This window comes from Euprymna scolopes, chromosome 23 (assembly GCF_053919585.1).
Source record: "Euprymna scolopes isolate OS-2025 chromosome 23, ASM5391958v1, whole genome shotgun sequence".
NCBI lineage: Eukaryota > Metazoa > Mollusca > Cephalopoda > Sepiida > Sepiolidae > Euprymna > Euprymna scolopes.
Window position 1 is genome coordinate 69951838 of NC_136504.1, and position 18143 is coordinate 69969980.

The window sequence follows — 18143 nt, forward strand, 5'->3', positions numbered from 1 at the left end:
CTCTCTCTCTCTCTCTCTCTCTCGCTCTTTACCTTTCCCTTTTCTCTTTCTTTCGTTTTATTTAAGCTTTCTTTCTTTCTCATACACACATTCTCTTTCTCTTTCGCCCCTTTCTCTCTCGTATTATTTGCAACCTCTCTGTTCCTCGTCTCTTTCTTTCTCTCTCTCTCTCTCTCTCTCTCTCTCTCTCTCTCTCTCGTTGTATTTGCTGTTCCTCTCTCACAGCTCAATTGACCAACAGTAAGCAATTTTAATGAACCGCAATTTTACTAAAACATTATTCTCTGCCTTTGCTAAATCCCAAACAATTCTTTTTACCCACGACTTTCGAACATCAGTTGCTTCATGTGTAAAAAAAAAAAAAAAAAAAATGAAGACAGAAGGGAAATTCCTTTGAAAACTATGTTGGGGGAAATCTAGTGGCACATTTTTACCTTGGAAAAACTTTCACCATTTAATCGACAATTAAATGCACCGACGAAAAGGGTTAGGCTTAGTATAAGCATCAAACTATGAACCACCCAGGATGAATAAAAAGCATTAAGTGATATTTATGAGTTTTGCAAAAGCAATGACCATATATTTTCAAGTTAAAGTCAAAAGAGGGGAGCAACAAATCTAACTTATATCGCAGCCATCTTTCATGGCCGGCGGACGATAGACATTGCAAAGCAATGCACTCGTTCTAAATTGATGGATAAATAAATGACGATAACGAAATAGAACAGCCACAATTTTTCGCAAACATAAAACAAACTAAATTCTCTTTTGTTTTTGTTTTGTTTTTTGTATTTTTTATTCACTTTTGTGTTTATTTTCATTTAAAGAGGATTGTGTACATTTCTTTTGCATGGTTTTAAATTTGGGGATTTTTTAATTGGATGGTGATAGGTAAGCAAACTGAAACAATAATAACTTTTTGTGGACAAATCAAATGAATGTTGTTTTCAGTCCAAGTGATTAGGAAGACTGGTGGTTGATCAATAGCGTAGCTTTCTTCGGTTAATCAATTTATTAAAGTAAAAAAATAAAATAGAATCTCAATTCGTATCTCTCTTTTTCTCTTTCCCCATTTTTCCACATTCCTCTCCCCAACCATCTTACACTTCCGTCCAGCCTATTCCTTTCTTTTGTTTTACTGCATTAAAAATAAGAATAATTCACATGAGGTTTTCGTTTTAAAACTCTTGCTCCAGATCAACACCGAGTTTCCTTCTTACTTAGTTTCTCAAAAATATAATCAACTCTGTGTTTATTTTAATTTATTCCCCGGCAATGCAGAGTTTCTTATCTTCCCCATAAAAATATAATGAAATCTATATTTATATTAGTATTCTTTCTTTCTCTTTTCCATCAAGTCAATTTTTCCACTAAGTCCATTTTCATTATATTATTTTTCTATCGTATGAGCACTCGGATTGAATAATAATTGTTGTGCAGACGCCCACTAATTAGCATACGTGGGTGAAAAGATAAAGGTATCAAGTCAGCAAGACCGGGGAGCGGTGTTCGAACGCCGGATAGGCAAGACGCATGTGCCGGTTGCTCCATGAAAAACTTTAACACGCCCTCTGCCGGACAATCTTCCAACTGCAGTACAACTGCACCTTTGTAAATATGTATTATCTTTTCTTCTTTATATATTTGTTTTACCTTTACTTTCTGCATTCGTGTTGTTATTGATACAGACACAACAATAATCATCATTCGAGTGTCACCCCCTTCAGCCGGTCGGTTGAGACGATCGTCGACCTCAGAACTCTTCCACTCCAATTACGGCAGCCTGAAAACGACCCGACTCTGGCGGTTTGCAGTTCACTATTTTCGTCCTTCCAGTGACCACTGCCGGTGATAATTCTTAGCCGTTTTAATGTTGCTGATATGGGGTAGTGACAGAATTATCAATTGATCGTCTAAATTTATACTCTGAACCTGTCGTTGTGTACTCACTTACCGGCGAACATCGCCGATAAGAGAGCCGTGGATTTTAGTGTGGTGAAAAAGGAAATAAAAACGATTCCACACACGAATAAACAATTAATCTGGGTTTATTCACAATAATAATGGTCTAATAATATTTCAGAGTTTGAAGGAAGTTGGCTGTAGCTATTTTAAAACGGTAGCTTGTGACTCGAGTTCAGATAAGTTTTTCGGCCATTGGAGATACGTGTTTTAGTCAAAAGCCCTCTCTGCCCGACTTTAACACCATCTGAATTCGCCAAAATCGAATTCTCTCTTCTCCTTCTCTTCTCCCCCTCCTCTCTTCTCCTTCTCTTCTCTCCTCCTCTCTTCTCCTTCTGTTCTTTTCTCTGTGTTCGAGGAATATATACATATCCATCAATGCCCTTTAAACATCACGAGTTTGTATTTGTTTACAACAAGAAAACTTGCCTGTCATCAGCTTTCAAACCTTGTTTTCTAAAATAAACAACCGCCTGTCATTTCATCTCGAATTCTGTGTTTCAAAATAAACAGCCAGCTCGCTCCAAACTCTGACCGTTACAACAATAAGTATCTCTTGGCATACTTTTTCCTTTGTCTGTTCTAACCAAAGAGTCATTTGATCGTCCTATTTTTTCGTTCTTTTGGCTCTTTCTCTATAACGGCATATCAACCCCATAACTTGGTTACACGAGTCTTTATAAAATCTTGTGAAAAAGATGTCTGATCTTTAATATAAGTAGGCTTTAATTTGAATATAAGTAGACTTTAATATAAGTAAAATAAAATGAATTACGTCGTCTTTACTTTTAGGGATATCAAAAACAAACGTAGATGCATTAATAACAAAATATCTACTGCAAAATGAGAAGAACATGCAAAATTTATGGCCGATCCCCAAAATGTAAAAGCATTTCTATCCCTCTCTTCAATCAAAAAAGTACCCTAATTCAAGAAATCCATTTTAATGAAAATTTTGGTATTTATTAATTAATGATCACCGAATCTAATGAATCCATCATTTTTATCACATGTTATTGAAAATTGTCATTTTGTGTAAACAAAAACATCTTTACTAAAATTATAGTTTAAAGTATATAAAAAACACATGAATTTATTTTTGCTTTTTTAATAAAATAAGTCATTATAGATTTCAATAATTAAAGAAATTATTTTAAAAAATATTTCTTATATATTACGAAAAAAAGATCCTAAAGTCGGTATTAATTAAATCAATATAATTTAGAGAAGAATTGATTTCTCGGACTAACGATTTTAACATTCAATAAAGCATTGTTTATTCCATATCTTCACTAAAAAAATAATTTTATCGGATTTTAATGACAACAGTTTATAGGAAAATTTTAACTGTAACATTTTAATGTTTCCCTTCTATGCATGAATAGGCATGAAACATCAGCATACGATGTTTTTATAATCAGGAAACAGATTTTAATTTAAAAATTGAGATCCTGATCCACTAAAATATAATTTTAAAATGGAATAATTTCTACTAACGATTAATTTGAAGAAGCATAAGTGGACAGAACGGCGAAAACATAAAATGTATGTAACTTTAATTAATAATCATTTTTCTTTCAAATTTGAATTCCATTTAACGGAAAAATTGTTTTAACTTATTTTTAATGAATAATGAAATTTAAGAATAAATGCAATCATGCAGCTGCTGAATTTTGAAATTGTTAATTTCTACTTTTACTGTTTAGATCCGTGTACATTGTGAATGACGTTACTACAAATTTGGTGCATTAATAGCAATAAGCAATAATTAATTTTGTCATAAAGAAGGCCAACCTTTGTATGTGAGTAACTATAGCAGACTATTTAAATGGATTCTTCAGCTTTATTTCAGTGTTAAGATTTTATTTCAGGCTACAGTTTATTTTTGGGACTCAATATATATTTGACCTAGTTAACAAGCGTTTTGATAAAGGTACCATGATACCAAACCTCCTCGGTTGGATAAAGTTAATGAAAACAAAAGGGCGCAAGGGTAGGGCGACAGGAGGGCGCGCCGTTTTTCTGTTTTCATGAATATAGGAGCAGACTTCGAATAGAATGTGTCTCGAAATATTTCGTCATAGAAAACAAAAGATCAAAAAGTAAGAAAACCGTCGAGAGTGCATGGTAGCAGCGAGAAGTGTGTTGAATGGATTAAGAAATGCTACCAACAACTGATTTAGAGGACGCTGATACAAAGGAAAATTAGTGCTCTTCATGGGTCCAGGATGGGGATTGAGTCTGTCTGGGAAAAAGCCCTCCCCTTCACACACAAAAAAAAACATTTTTTTTTTAGAAAGAAAACCTTTAATAAGCTCCAATAGACGCCATAAGACTGTGTATCTTACACCCTTAATAATCTAATTCACCTCAGAATTGAACCACAATTTTTGGTTTAGTGGATACTGTCGCAGACTTTAGAATCGGTGATGCCGAGTTCAAATCCTATCAAATCCATTGTGAGCATTTACAAATTTAAGAGGAGGTGCTAGACTGAATTAATGGATAGCGTCGCAGAATATGGAATCCCTGATGCAGAGTTTATATCCTATCGAATCTATCGTGTTCAATTTATTTATTCCATATCTTCACTAAAAAATAATTTTATCGGATTTAAATGACAATATTACCAATATTCTAAGGAATTTCTTCTTGGGGATTGCACAACCCTTGCCGCACAATTACATCCGCTTCTACCCTTACAGGGGGTATCCATTGTTTCTTGAGATTAAACAGAGGCGTATGGTTAAAAAATATGTGACCAGAAGAAATTTTTTAAATATTATTTTCATTGGAATTAATTATAAATTAAGAATTGGATTTCATTTTAAATAAATGTGCGAATTTGATTATTGTTGTCATAAGCATAGTCGGTTGTGTGGTGAGCTCATTCTCAACTTTAATGCAATACACAGCAATAATGTTTTTTTTTCTTTACACTAACTCCACAGTGACGGTTTCATGGAAAATTTGAGAAACTGTATCTGGGATGATTTGGATGTAATCCTAGGAAGCCGTCTTTTTCAGTTCAATCACTGCATCAAACGCCATGGTCAGCTTGCAGCGTTGGATACAACATGACCTTACCCCTTACTTGAGCAGTGCATAATGTGTACAGACGCGATTCTGGCGAAAATATCGTTTTTTTTTTGTTTTTTTTTTTTGTAGATTTGATTTGATTTAGACTATGGAGTGAACGATCCGACAGATTTATGAAGTAATTAATTATGAGTGCTGTCAGGAAAAGTATGAATTCCCAATATCCTCTCCAGTTATTGACTTGTACACAATTAATGGATGTTATTTCCATATTAAATAACATTATAAGAGTTAATATGCCATAAAAGAAGACAAAGGAAACGAATTGAATACAATTTAAATTCAAGATGTAAATATATTTATATCTGTTATATTTAGTTTCGTATGACACAAGCTTAAAATATTGAGTATTGAAGCCGTAATGGACATGTACCTACTGTTTTCAAAGAGAAAACATCTTTCTGGTTTGAGAATTTAAACAAGCAAATCACAATTAATATTAATGTCATATATTTTTAATTACTCCAGAACCGATCCAACTTGAAGCTGAAAGACTATTCATAAATATTTATGTTATATATATATATAAATATTTATGTTATATATATATATATATATATATATATATATATATATATATATATATATTTATATAAATACAACGCCATATTAAATAATACTTTAAAAAAAAACACAGAAAATTGTTATTGTTAATGATCAGATCTTAATAATTTTGATATTTGAATTTAAACCTTGACTATCGTTAACATTGTGTGATACAAACATAACCTTAAAACATTCGCAGTGCGTCGTTGATTTTTTTTTTTTTTTTTGTAGATTTCAAAAAATCTGCTTTTTGAGTTTGAAAAAAAGAAGGTAAATAAAAGTGGGTTGCATTCTCTTACCTTGAATAATTCTGAATTGGCTTGTTCAATATCCAGCTTGTCCATAAGTTTCTCTAAAATGGAATCGGCCAATTCATAGACAATATCATCATTTGATCGGCCATCACCTCCACTCGATACTCTCGGCTGAATATCGAGCACAGTACTCACCAGGGACATGGTTTCTTGTCTCTGTATTATGACAAAACAGAAAGGACAGAAAGTTATAAATCTCTACTCACATTTTTCAAAGGCATTTTGTGTGTGTGTGTGTGTGTGTGTGTGTGTGTGTGTGTGTGTGTGTGTGTGTGTGTGTGTGTGTGTGTGTGTGTGTGTGTATGTGTGTGTAAGTTTGCTCCCTATGAACTCTGAAAAAGCTGGACCGATTTTTCTTTTAATTTAAATTTCCAAGTACATTATATATCTGAGAGTATTCTTACATAGGTTTTGTATCGGAATTCCCTAGATAAGTACCGAAATTTGATGATCGAAAGATCTGATTAAAGAAAGAAACAGTCCTATTTAAACCAAAGTTAACATTTTTATACAGCTTCATATCACAAGCGCATTAGAAGTTTTATTATCGCAAAAGCAGAAGGGACCGGGGTATAAATTCAACAACAGCTTCTTTTAGGGGTGCGTTCGAAATGAATGTTTCTATTTAGAGCACAATTTAACCATGATATTTGATATTTGATATTTTGGATTTTAAACTTTAATTCAAGTCGTTATATGAAATACTTTCATAAAATCCACAGTATGTTCTCTACAGTGCAATGTAGGCTACAATGTATTGTGGACTAAGTTACTTTAAAGAGCCATGTGAAATTTCCTTCAATTCATGCCGCTTGAATCACCTGTGACCTTTGAAACTTGACGTCTCTGTTTTTTTGTTTTGTTTTTTTTTTTGGGGGGGGGGGTTGACAATCGATTCCGAGTCTCTACAACGTTTGGTTGTCATCAGCTCCATTCCCTTGTTTTCCAAACAGCCTTTCAAAATTTCAATTATTATATTTTGTTTGATATTCGTTTATCGTCAGCTGCATTCTCAGGGTTTTCAATAAACACGAACTTGATTATTCAACACTTATTGATTATTCAAGTATGGGGTCGACTTAGTCTTTTTCAAAAGTGTAGATAAGGAACTTTGATTTCAAGCAGAAACTCCCTAGTCTTGACGTATCACAAAGGGGCGAGTATAAGAAAAAGCAGTTAACAAGGTTTGTAAAATAATTGTGAAGGTAACTTGGGTTTATGCCTGCATGACACAAGAGTGAAATGAAACACAAAGACAAAGTGGTGATTAATCTGATGTTACTAAGGAAAAATTCCAATTTCATCCATTTTAAGATAAATTGTTCCAAAATAAAATTAATACATTTCAAAAATTGACATTCATTTTATTGATTTTAAAAAGGTCGATAATTATTTTTATAGAAAAATACAGAATATTTTTGGTTTTAAAAACTATTAAATTGTAATGTTAAATAAAAAAGAGATATATTCATTTCATTTTAAAATATTTAGCTGACAATGGCAATTTATGAAAGAATTGATATTCATTTGATCCATAGTAGGATTGATCATCATTCCAAAAAGGAATATTTTAAAAGTAAATCATGCAGATTGATATAAAAGCAGTGTAGAATTTCTTCAGAATCTTGCTAGTCAAACATAATTAGCGCAAAAGAAATATAAATACTGATTAACGTTTCTTCAAAGAAAACTGATATTAAGACCTATTGAGCTAGACTCTGGGAATTAATTAGATATATCCTGGCGACTGATGGTTCTAAATACAGGAAATGGGATTGCTGAAACGTTCATGTGACATATAGACTTTGTATATTTCTATTATTTTTAGAAAGGCTTGGATTGCTGATGCAGTGAGTGTGATAATTTAAAACTCCAAACTAGTAAGGAAAACGGTTCATCTATTGTATAAAAACACAGTTGTTTGTGTGTCTGTGTGTTTGTATAATGAGCTAAAAGTTAAAAACTACGAAACAAATGCCCACAAAGTTGATATATTCTTAATCGGTGTTACCCTGGATAATTAATATCAAAGATTTAAAAATATATCCATTCTTTTGGTAATCAACAGAGCCAGGGTTTGTCGCATGTGTTGAGTTTTCAACCCTTTCTAATGTTTGTTTGTTTTTTTACTTACATTTTCACTCCAAACAAGACACAGTGCCATTTTGATGTAGAGGGCTACTATCGGGGACATAAGTTGTAGGGATATTATGTAGAGAATTGAGCAGCAAGATGTCTGTTCACATTACACTTAAACTTCTGCATGTCAGTACAGTTGGGAGAACAGGAACCCGGAAGGAAATTCCAGAGTTTAGCAGTTCAGGGAAAGAAACTATTAGAATAGAAGGCTCTCTTACATCTAGGGATCTCTATTGTGTAGGGGTGGGACTTTGCTGTTTGTCGGGTTTAATGGGGGTATTTACTTCGAGGGGGTACAAGGGCTTGTAGTCCATGTGATCCACGTCTATGCCTGACTAATAGGAAAAGAAGGAGTATGAAAGCCGAGCGATAGACAAAGCCTATTTCTCCATAAGCAGTTTAGCTTTGCAAACCGGTAATTTGTTCAAGTCATCAGCTCTAGGAAAATCGTGGAGCAGGATCTCCTCTTTACTTGGTGCCAAGACGTATGGGGTCAGTAGCACAGGTTTAGCTTCAGAGGTTTCCTTCTCCTAGATGGATGACCTGAGAAGATCTACGGGTCGAGCAGCACCGAGAGGGTTAGCCCCATGCCTGGGTCCTAAACCAGTTATTTCTGCAACCCCGCATGGGTGGTTAATATTTAATGGATTAGTTACTAAAGGTTATATATCTACTGAAAAGTTATACTCTTCAAAAATTGAAAAGAACATTACTATACTTTCCATTTCGTTGTTACTGGAAAAGGAATAAGTAAAAATTCATGCGGTGGAAGCAACTAAATTTGCAACTGGTTGGTCTGATATATGGTTAAAAATATTGCTTATATGTTAATTTAGGAATAGGAATTAAATATTAATAATAGGAATTAAAACAAAATTTGATGAACAAACTCTGAATATTTGAAACGATAAGAGGGATGATAATACATTTATAATCAATATAGAATATAGTAGCGATATATCTATGATTTGAAGTAGAATTCAGTACAGGTATAACTAGGAGTGAAGTATAAGCTATGGTGAATTTAGTGTTTATAATTAAGTATAAATAGAAATATGGAAAATTTAGAGTAGATACGAACATATAGAAATTATAGATATTAAGTATATTTCTTAAAAATTTCTGACTTCTAACGAAGGAAGACACGCCCACTTTTTATTAAAATTCAGAAATTGTATTTGGCATAACAAAGAGTAAGAGTAAATAATATATGTATACCATTCGGTACGGACCTGACTATGGAAGATCAGATAATGAATAAACGTGGATTTATCTATATTGTTTAAGGACAATAAAGGAAGAAGGGCATGGACTTTTCTATAGAGCAGATTTGACAAAGGAAAAACAAGCGAGAGAAATTTACTAAAACGTGGAGAATTTTTTTAAGTTTTGGGTTTTTTTTAAATAAAAGACATCATTTTTAAAATGCTTAGAAATCAAATGGTTACGTGAGAATAAAACAAAAACAAAACGTTTAAAATAAAATAAAAATATAATGAAAAAATATAATAAAATAAATAATAAAAATAAATATTTATCGCTGAAGAGATACTGATCCGATGTATTCCTCCTTTAGATCATGGTACCCAAAAGAACGAGACTGCACTTAAAAGAAATGGCTTTGGTGTATGGGTGATATGTTATTTATGATCTACCTATCTATCTACTATTATATAAAAGTCACTTGTGTGTGTGTGTGTGTGTGTGTGTGTGTGTGTGTGTGTGTGTGTGTGTGTGTGTGTGTGTGTGTTCCCCATGGACTTTAGAACGGCTGAGCCGATTTTTAAAAATTTTACACAGATGTTTTTGGTGTGTCTGGAAGTGTTTTTATATAGGTTTTATATCGGAATGCCTCTGATAAGTATCAGAAATCGATAATTAAACACATCTGATTAAAAAAGGATGTTCGATTTTGACTCAAGTAATCATTTTCATACCGCCTAAGATCACTAGTGCATTTGAGAAGTTTTATCACTGCACAAGCAGAAATGCTCAGCGAATAAAATCAGCAGTAGGTTCTTTGATAAGACAGAGGTGCGTTCAAAGTAGATGCGTCTGTTAAGAGCATAGTTGAACCATAATACTTGATAATTTTATTTTTTTTATTTCGGACTATTAGTCTCATCTTTATTAGTTGTTGTTTTTTTTCATCTTTTTTTTTATTGGTTCACAACGTTTCGGCCAACTTTCTCTGGCCTTCGTCAGGTGGTAACCGCGACGGATAGGAACTTCGAATCTCCTAACTGCGTTCTCAGCCATTACTGCCATCCGTAGTTGTTGTCGTCTCACCACATTTTTGACCAATTACCTCTGGCACGCTTTGGGTGGGATTGAAACCGCTATCTTCAGACAATGTTCATCTGGAACCGTAGAGATTCAACGTCTCTATCAACTGCCGAACAAGATTCCCAGACAAAAATCAAGAAATATCAAGTCTTGCTCGTAGAATAGTTCAGAAAGCGAAGCTCACCTTGTACCCTTTCACAAAAAAAATGTCTCCATGTGTCAACGCAAAAAAAAAAAACATAAACCAAGAATGTGCATACAATTCATTGTACTCAACGTTTCAGTTTAAAAACAAAGTTTTTTAAAAATCATGAAAAATATATTTCCTTGGGTCTCAGGTTTTAATCAGTTCAAAAGAATTTGGGGGGGGGGGCTATCTTTTTTATAATTGTCTCTCCTATGAAATACAACCCTCAAAGGACATCAATCAACCACAGACTTCTGGGGGTAATTCTAACACACACACACACACACACGCACGCACACACACGCACACACACACACACACACACATATATATATGCATATATATATATGTATATATATCTATGTGTGTGTGTGTGTGTGTGTGATATGTTTGTTGGGGTTAGAGTGTAAAAGAACTTGATGGCTACAGTCTTTTTTTAAAATAAACTTTGACTTCAAAAAAAGTGTAATACATCAAACGATTAAAACCAAATAAACGTCTTCGCTATGGAAGGATTTATGGTTTTCTGATGGCGCAGTTGCAATTATAAACTTTTTATATCAGATGCAGAAGACTTTAAATGCGTTAATCTCTCTTTTACACTCCTCTCTCTCACACACATACACACAATTGTCGCTTCAGTGTCTCTTTATAACATGCAAACTTATAACGTCGTTCGATCAGAGAGCAAGAGAAAGGGAAAACAATCCTACAATAAGACGGAAAGGGGGGGCGGTTATATTTCCATGTCATTTATTTTATGAAAATAGCTGCAATACCAGTCCTAGAAGTTTATAACAGTGAGACACACTTAGAACTCTTGATAAATTCAAGAGACCAGCTGATACCACAGTACTTAGTTCGCTGCACGAAAGGTTCATATAAAATTTCAGGCAGATAAGTCACTATGAGAGTCATTGTCTCTCTTACAAAATAAAATGTGTTTCTAAAAGATTAGTCCGATCTAATTCGAATTCATGTTCGACTCTATGTCTGGAGTTGGGTTGAATTAGCGTCAAAATTGATGAATATTAAGATTATGAGTAGGTCGGTGTGTGTGTGTGTGTGTGTGTGTGTGTGTGTGTGTGTGTGTGTGTGTGTGGAAAGAGAGAGAGAGAGAGAGAGGCAGACAGACAGAGACAGAGAGAGACAGAGACAGACAGAGAGAGACAGAGACAGAGAAAATTTATTTGCGGACACCCACAAATGTACATACACACAAATATAATAAATAACATAATTTATACAAGCCAAATAAAATTCAATGATAGATATATTTAAAATATACGATCAGAGTCAAGTTAAAAATGGGTATATAATATCACGTAACATGGTAAAAAAAATCATCCAAGAAACTACAATCTAAACAGAAGAAAGTCATTAATATAGTTCTCAATATGTGGTATCAATATCTTAGTTCTACAGCCTCTCACAAGGGAAAGATGCCAATCGGTTGCTTTCAAAAGATTGACTTATAATACCGCCGTAAGCATATACATATATAATTGGATAAATTTTCATTGGATTTTGATTTAAAGGAAACAATTTTGCTGGATTTCTGAAAAGGGATATTTTATTTACATTTTATTTCAATTATGAGCTTAGTATCATTAACAACCATTATTTTATGTATGAATTTTAGCTTCATTCATAATTTTACTATGAAAGTGTCCATTCAAGCTAAACTTTATGGAATTGAAGAATTCAAATATTTGATATTCTATTTCATCAAGTTTTACAACATGTGTGAAGAAACGAAATTCCTCTTATATGCACTTACATTCACTGTTGTTATTATCGTTGACAATGTGTTGACGTGTGCCATCTTTCAACAACAAATATGCTACTTATGTTGGAGAATATACACTGATTGTGCGATGGCAAGGACATTTTATTTAGTTTGCCTACGACTGTAATTTATAAATAAAATTCACTAATAAATATTTTAAATAATGTCGGATCCCATCTGATTCCAGAGCGACCCTCGCAGGCTCGGTGAATTACCAACACTTTCCGTTTGTAACCTTTTTGTTATTTTCATGTAATACATGTTTTAAACTGTTATCCGTTGTCCTATTCTTCTTGTGGCTATTTGCGAGCCATAACACTGGCGACATTGGATTCGAGAAGCGTACTCACGTCTTAAACAGTGTACCCCAAAATACTGACGACGTTGGATTCGAGAAACACACTCACGTTTAAAATAATGTTCTGAAAACACTAACGACGTTGGATTCAAATGTTTATCACGCCTAAGAAAGTGTCCAGCATAACTCTTGCGACTGAAGGAATCAACCAGAAAAAATGGATAATAAAAATTAGCGTTGTCACATCTGACTAAACTGCAAATTGAAGCGGTCGACGCCAACAACGTACAGAGAACCAACAAAATAAATTTCAAAAACAGGCGGCTGAAGCTCAAAAACAGTTGGCAGAACGCCAACAACGTACAGAGGGCCAACAGACGGAAGCACAAAAACAGTCGGCCGAAGTACAAAAACACTTGACCGAACGTCAATTACGAACAGAGGAACTGCTTGCAGAAATCGTCAAGAATAACGCGCACGGAGAAAGCAATTCAGCTTTTTCTCAAAATACAATATGGTCCGCAATAGATAATTTTAAGTACGAACCAGATGAAAAATCATTCGCAGCTTATTTCAGGAGATATGAGGAGTTTTTCAACATCGACTGCGGTAATTGGTCTGGCCAGAAGAAGGCCAGACCGCTACTACGAAAACTTGAAACGGCTGAACATGACAAAGTTGTGGATAACATCTTGCCACGGAAACCCGCGGATTTATCGTTCAATGAGACAGAAATATTCTCCCTGAAAACGTCTCTTTTTCATTAGCGTTGGAGATGTTAGAATATGACCAAAGATGATAATGATGACTTTGCGACGTACGTAGCAGTAGTGAACAAGCATTGTGATGATTAAGTTGTCTGAATTGACAGCAGACAATTTTAAATGCTTTGTTTCTGTACACGGTTTAATCTCGAAAAAAATGCGGAAATCAGGCGCAGAGTTCTTATGAAGTTAGAAAACGAACCGAACAACACAGCAAAAATTGACTGAGTCAAAAAGTGGAAATAAGAAATACAAAGATGCCAGAAATATCGAAGCAGGCATCGCAAATATTTAAAAAAAAAAAAAAACTAAGAAAAAACCGTCGAGACGGTATAAAAAAATTGCCTCCAAAAGTCGGAACCCCAAAAGCACCATTCATTGTCATTGCTTCAGATGTGGCGGTAAACACTGGGTCAAGGATTATCCATTCTTAATAAAAAGATGCCTCATGTGTAATAAAATCGGACATAAAAGCTTTCACTGCAGGAAAAATCAGAACAAAAAGCCGTGTACATCAAACAATAACTAGAGACGTCGTAGATGAAAACCTACACAAATATGTAACGGTGAACATTCTTGGCAAGGATATTAAATTTCAATTAGACAGTGGGTCGGATCTTTCAATAATAAATTTCAAAACGTGGAAGAAATTATAAAAACGACTATGCTAAGAACCAAGAGAACGGCGACGGCCGTCAATGGTACAAAATTTATCTTGAGGGTGAATTAATCACCAGCGTCATCTTGCTAGGAAGAATGAAAAAACTCAAAATATATGTATTAAAAAATAGTGATAACCTGTTCGGTTCCGACAGCATGGATGAGTTTCATCTGTGGGATTTTCCTATATCCATATTTTGCTAAAGAATTGTAACGTGCATCCAGGAGATAAGCGCCCGCGTGTTTGCGTGTTGTGTGGGTACGTGGGAGAGACGGATGAGGGGAAAAAGACTTACCTCGAGACCAGCTCAGCGTTACCGACCAAAAATAGAAAAGAGGGACCAAGATGGCGACCGCCGTCTTTTGTAAAGTATGATGTCTCGCAAAGTCACACGAATTCTTGGAATATGCAAATTTAGCCGGCCTAGAACGACGATAAAAGCGGGTGAGGGGAAAGACGTGGAGAGGGACGATTGAGTTGGCTGGGGAATCGTGTGGCTGTTGCTTCTTGTGCCGTGTTGAGGATATCTTACCGTGTTAAAGAGAGAGTCGGGCGCCATCTTTAATTTTTCCTTACATTTTTTTTTTCTTACAAGCTATCTCGGCCATTTGGCCTCTAGGACTATGACCGAGTCGAAATTTGACTTAAAGCTAATACCCGAGTTTGACGGGTCCACGTCCATCGTCGACTGGGTTGAAAGGGTCGAGCTGACGTGCGACCTTTGTGAGGTGAAAAGGGTACACACTGTAATTCCCCTGAGATTGGCTGGGGGTGCCTTGAGTGTATATCAGCAACTCAGTGCTGCCGAAAAGGGAGATGTCACCGCAATTAAAGCTGCGCTGTACAAGGCATTTGCCATGGATCCTTGTACAGCCTATGAAAAATTTGCTTCCCGAAAACTTCTACCGGAAGAAAGCGTGGACGTTTTCTTCACTGAGTTAAAGAAACTCGCAGTTCTGTTCGGTGGAGGGGTGTTGGAGCGGACGCTCGCGTACGCGTTTGTGGCGGGCCTTCCCACTCGGGTGAAGCAGCTACTGAGAGCCTCAACCAGCGTTTCAACAACGACCATGGAACACTTGATGGAACGTGCTCGAGCCATCATCAAAGATGAGGAGGACCTGGGGGAACCAGTTGTGATGGCGACACAGACAGGCCAGATTGGCGCTCGGGAGATTCCGAATCAGAACCCTGCAAGCAATGGGAAATGTTTTCGCTGCGGCCGACGCGGACATTTTGCAAGGAATTGCACCAACAGGGGGCGTGTGCGCTGTTTTAAGTGTGGCGGTTTGGGGCATCTAGCCCAAAACTGTGCGGGAAACGTATCAGGGGAGAGGACGTCAGCGCCGCCCTGCTCCCCGAGCAAAATTTGAACAAGGCGCAACCAGTAATAACCGTCTACGTAAACAGGATACCCTGCTCAGCACTTCTCGACTCAGGCTGTTCGCATACTATAGTGAGCACCAGGCTGTGTCCAAGTTGGACTAAGAGGAAGATCAAAGTCACCACGATAGGAGGCGAGACCCAGACATGCTGTGGAGCTGGAACTGTCAAGATCTACACGGATACCGGTGCAGCCACTAAGATCAATGTGCTCGTGACCCAAGGAAATCTCCTGGGGTTTGACCTGTTGCTCGGATACGATGCCATCAAGGCGCTGGGGGGAGTCGCAATTCATCGGGATGGAAAGGTGCGATTCTTAGAGGCCCCAGTGTGTGCAGCGCTCCATATCGATCGGCCGGATTTTACAGTGGACTACGACTCGCGCAAGAGGGCCTGGATTGCATCTTGGAAGTGGACCGAGGGAATGGCACCGACTAAACTCAAGAATGGGGTTGCAGAGTACCCTATACCCAGTGAGGCCCGAGCAGAATACGAAAGGGAACTAAAGGCGTGGATCCAAGATGGCTGGTTAATCCCCTACCCTGAGGACAAGCTTGGGCCTCCGAAGGGTCTAATACCCTTGATGGCAGTAGTCCAGCATAACAAGTCGAAAGTACGGCCCGTGCTGGACTATAGGGAGCTTAACAAGCATATTGAAGCCTACACTGCCGATGCTGATGTATGCGCCAGTAAGTTGAGGGAATGGCGTCAGAAAGGCACTAATGTCTCAATATTGGATTTACGAAAAGCCTATTTACAGGTGCGAGTTGATGAGACGTTGTGGCCGTTCCAGACAGTTTGGTTCCAGGGGCAGAGGTACTGCCTTACACGCCTTGGCTTCGGCCTAAATGTGGCACCACAGATCATGAAGACTATTGTCAACACAGTATTGTCCCAAGAAAAGCCCATGAGGGACTCAACGTCAGCTTACATTGATGACGTATACGTCAATGAAGATGTACAGCCTGCGTCGTGTGTCAAAGAAAAGTTGGCTCAGTTTGGTCTGGAATGCAAGAATCCCGAACGTTTAAGGGAAGGAGCACGTGTATTGGGATTGGATGTTTATGAAGAGGATGGCACCCTACAATGGAGGCGTGGCAGTGAAATTCCAAGCATCCCCAACCTCGTTACAAGGCGGACCGTTTTTTCTTGGTGTGGAAAACTTGTTGGTCACTTACCGGTCTGTGGCTGGCTCCGCGCAGCTGTTGGTGTGATTAAACGCAGAGCAAATTTAACAACCACGGGTTGGGATGACATATCCGATGATGTCCTACTAACTCTGATGATTAAAGAGACACTGGAGAGAGTGAACAAGAAGGACCCTGCCTGTGGGCGGTGGTGTGTTAACGGAGACAACGTAGGTGTGTGGGTTGATGCCAGTTCTTTGGCGTTGGGAGTATCGTTGGAGCAAGGAGGAAACGTGTTCGAGGATGCGTGTTGGCTGCGGCCCGTAACAGATTCTCAGCATATCAACCTGGCAGAGCTGGACGCTGTTGTAAAGGGGGTAAATCTGGCCCTGCAGTGGCAGTCTAAGAAGTTGACCTTGTACACAGATTCTCTCTGTGTCTACCACTGGGTGTCTGACACACTTTCAGGACGGACACGAATCCGTACCAAGGCAGCAAGCGAAATGTTAATACGGAGAAGGCTAGACACGCTAAAAAACCTGGTATCTGAGTATGGGCTATCACTGAGCGTCACTCTGGTGCCATCACATTGTAATCGTGCTGACCAACTGACCCGTGTACCTCACAAATGGTATGAAGCCGCGAAGATGGGAATGGAGATTACTGCTCGATCTTGTGCAGTTGCAATCGACCCATGTCAAATACAAAATATTCATGCACAGAGCGGACATCCGGGTATCAAGAGGACCCTTTATTTTGTGAGGTGTGCATACCCAGCAGTGACCAAGATGGATGTCAGACAGATCGTCAGAAATTGTGAGGCTTGCCAGTCTATTGATCCTGCACCAGAGCGATGGCAGAAGGGTCGCTTGGAAGTTGAGAGTGTGTGGCAGCGGCTGGCCATGGATATTACCCATTACAGTGGCAAGCCCTTTCTAACTCTCATTGATTGCGGGCCTACGAGATTTGCGGTGTGGCGGCAGATGACCAGACAGGATTCAGCAAATGTTGTTCGCCACCTATCATCCATTTTTTTTGAGCGAGGTGCGCCGGAAGAGCTCCTGACTGACAATGATGCAGCGTTTTGTAGCCAGCAAGTCCGGCAGTTGTTAGATGAGTGGGGCGTCCGTCTACGGTTGCGATGTGCGCATGTGCCATCAGGAAATGGCATTGCTGAAAAAAGCCATCGCAGCATCAAGAGAATTGCTGCCAGGAAGCGATGTACTATTGCGGAAGCAACATATTGGTACAACATTACGCCAAAGGACGGGACGTCCCCTTCAACCGCACCTGCGAATGCTATTTACACGTACCGAGTCGGAGTGAAGGGAATCAACACTACGCAGCCAACCGACAAGGGAACATATAACAGATATGAAGTGGGAGATCCAGTGTGGGTGCGGCCTCCAGGAAATCGGTGCACCGACAAGTTTAAGCGAGGACACATATCTGGAGTGATTAGCCAGCAGTCTGTTTTGGTCGATGGAACCCCACGACATGTGCGAGATCTTCGCCCAGCTACCGAGGTGCGTCATACAACTACAGAAGAAAGCAGTGAAGCGTCTAGCGATGAGCTGCCGATGCACGGATT

The 18143-nt window shown here is 37.6% G+C and overlaps 1 protein-coding gene across 1 annotated transcript in view; it reads right to left on the reverse strand.

Moving 5' to 3' along the window:
• The window catches only part of LOC145245981 (dynein axonemal heavy chain 6-like), a 632504-nt gene that overhangs the window by 37035 nt on the left and 577326 nt on the right, over positions 1–18143 (reverse strand). Inside the window, exon 75 of the mRNA XM_080107771.1 lies at positions 5907–6077. Within this exon, the coding sequence (XP_079963897.1) occupies positions 5907–6077 (171 nt within the window). The remainder of the gene's footprint in view (positions 1–5906; positions 6078–18143) is intronic.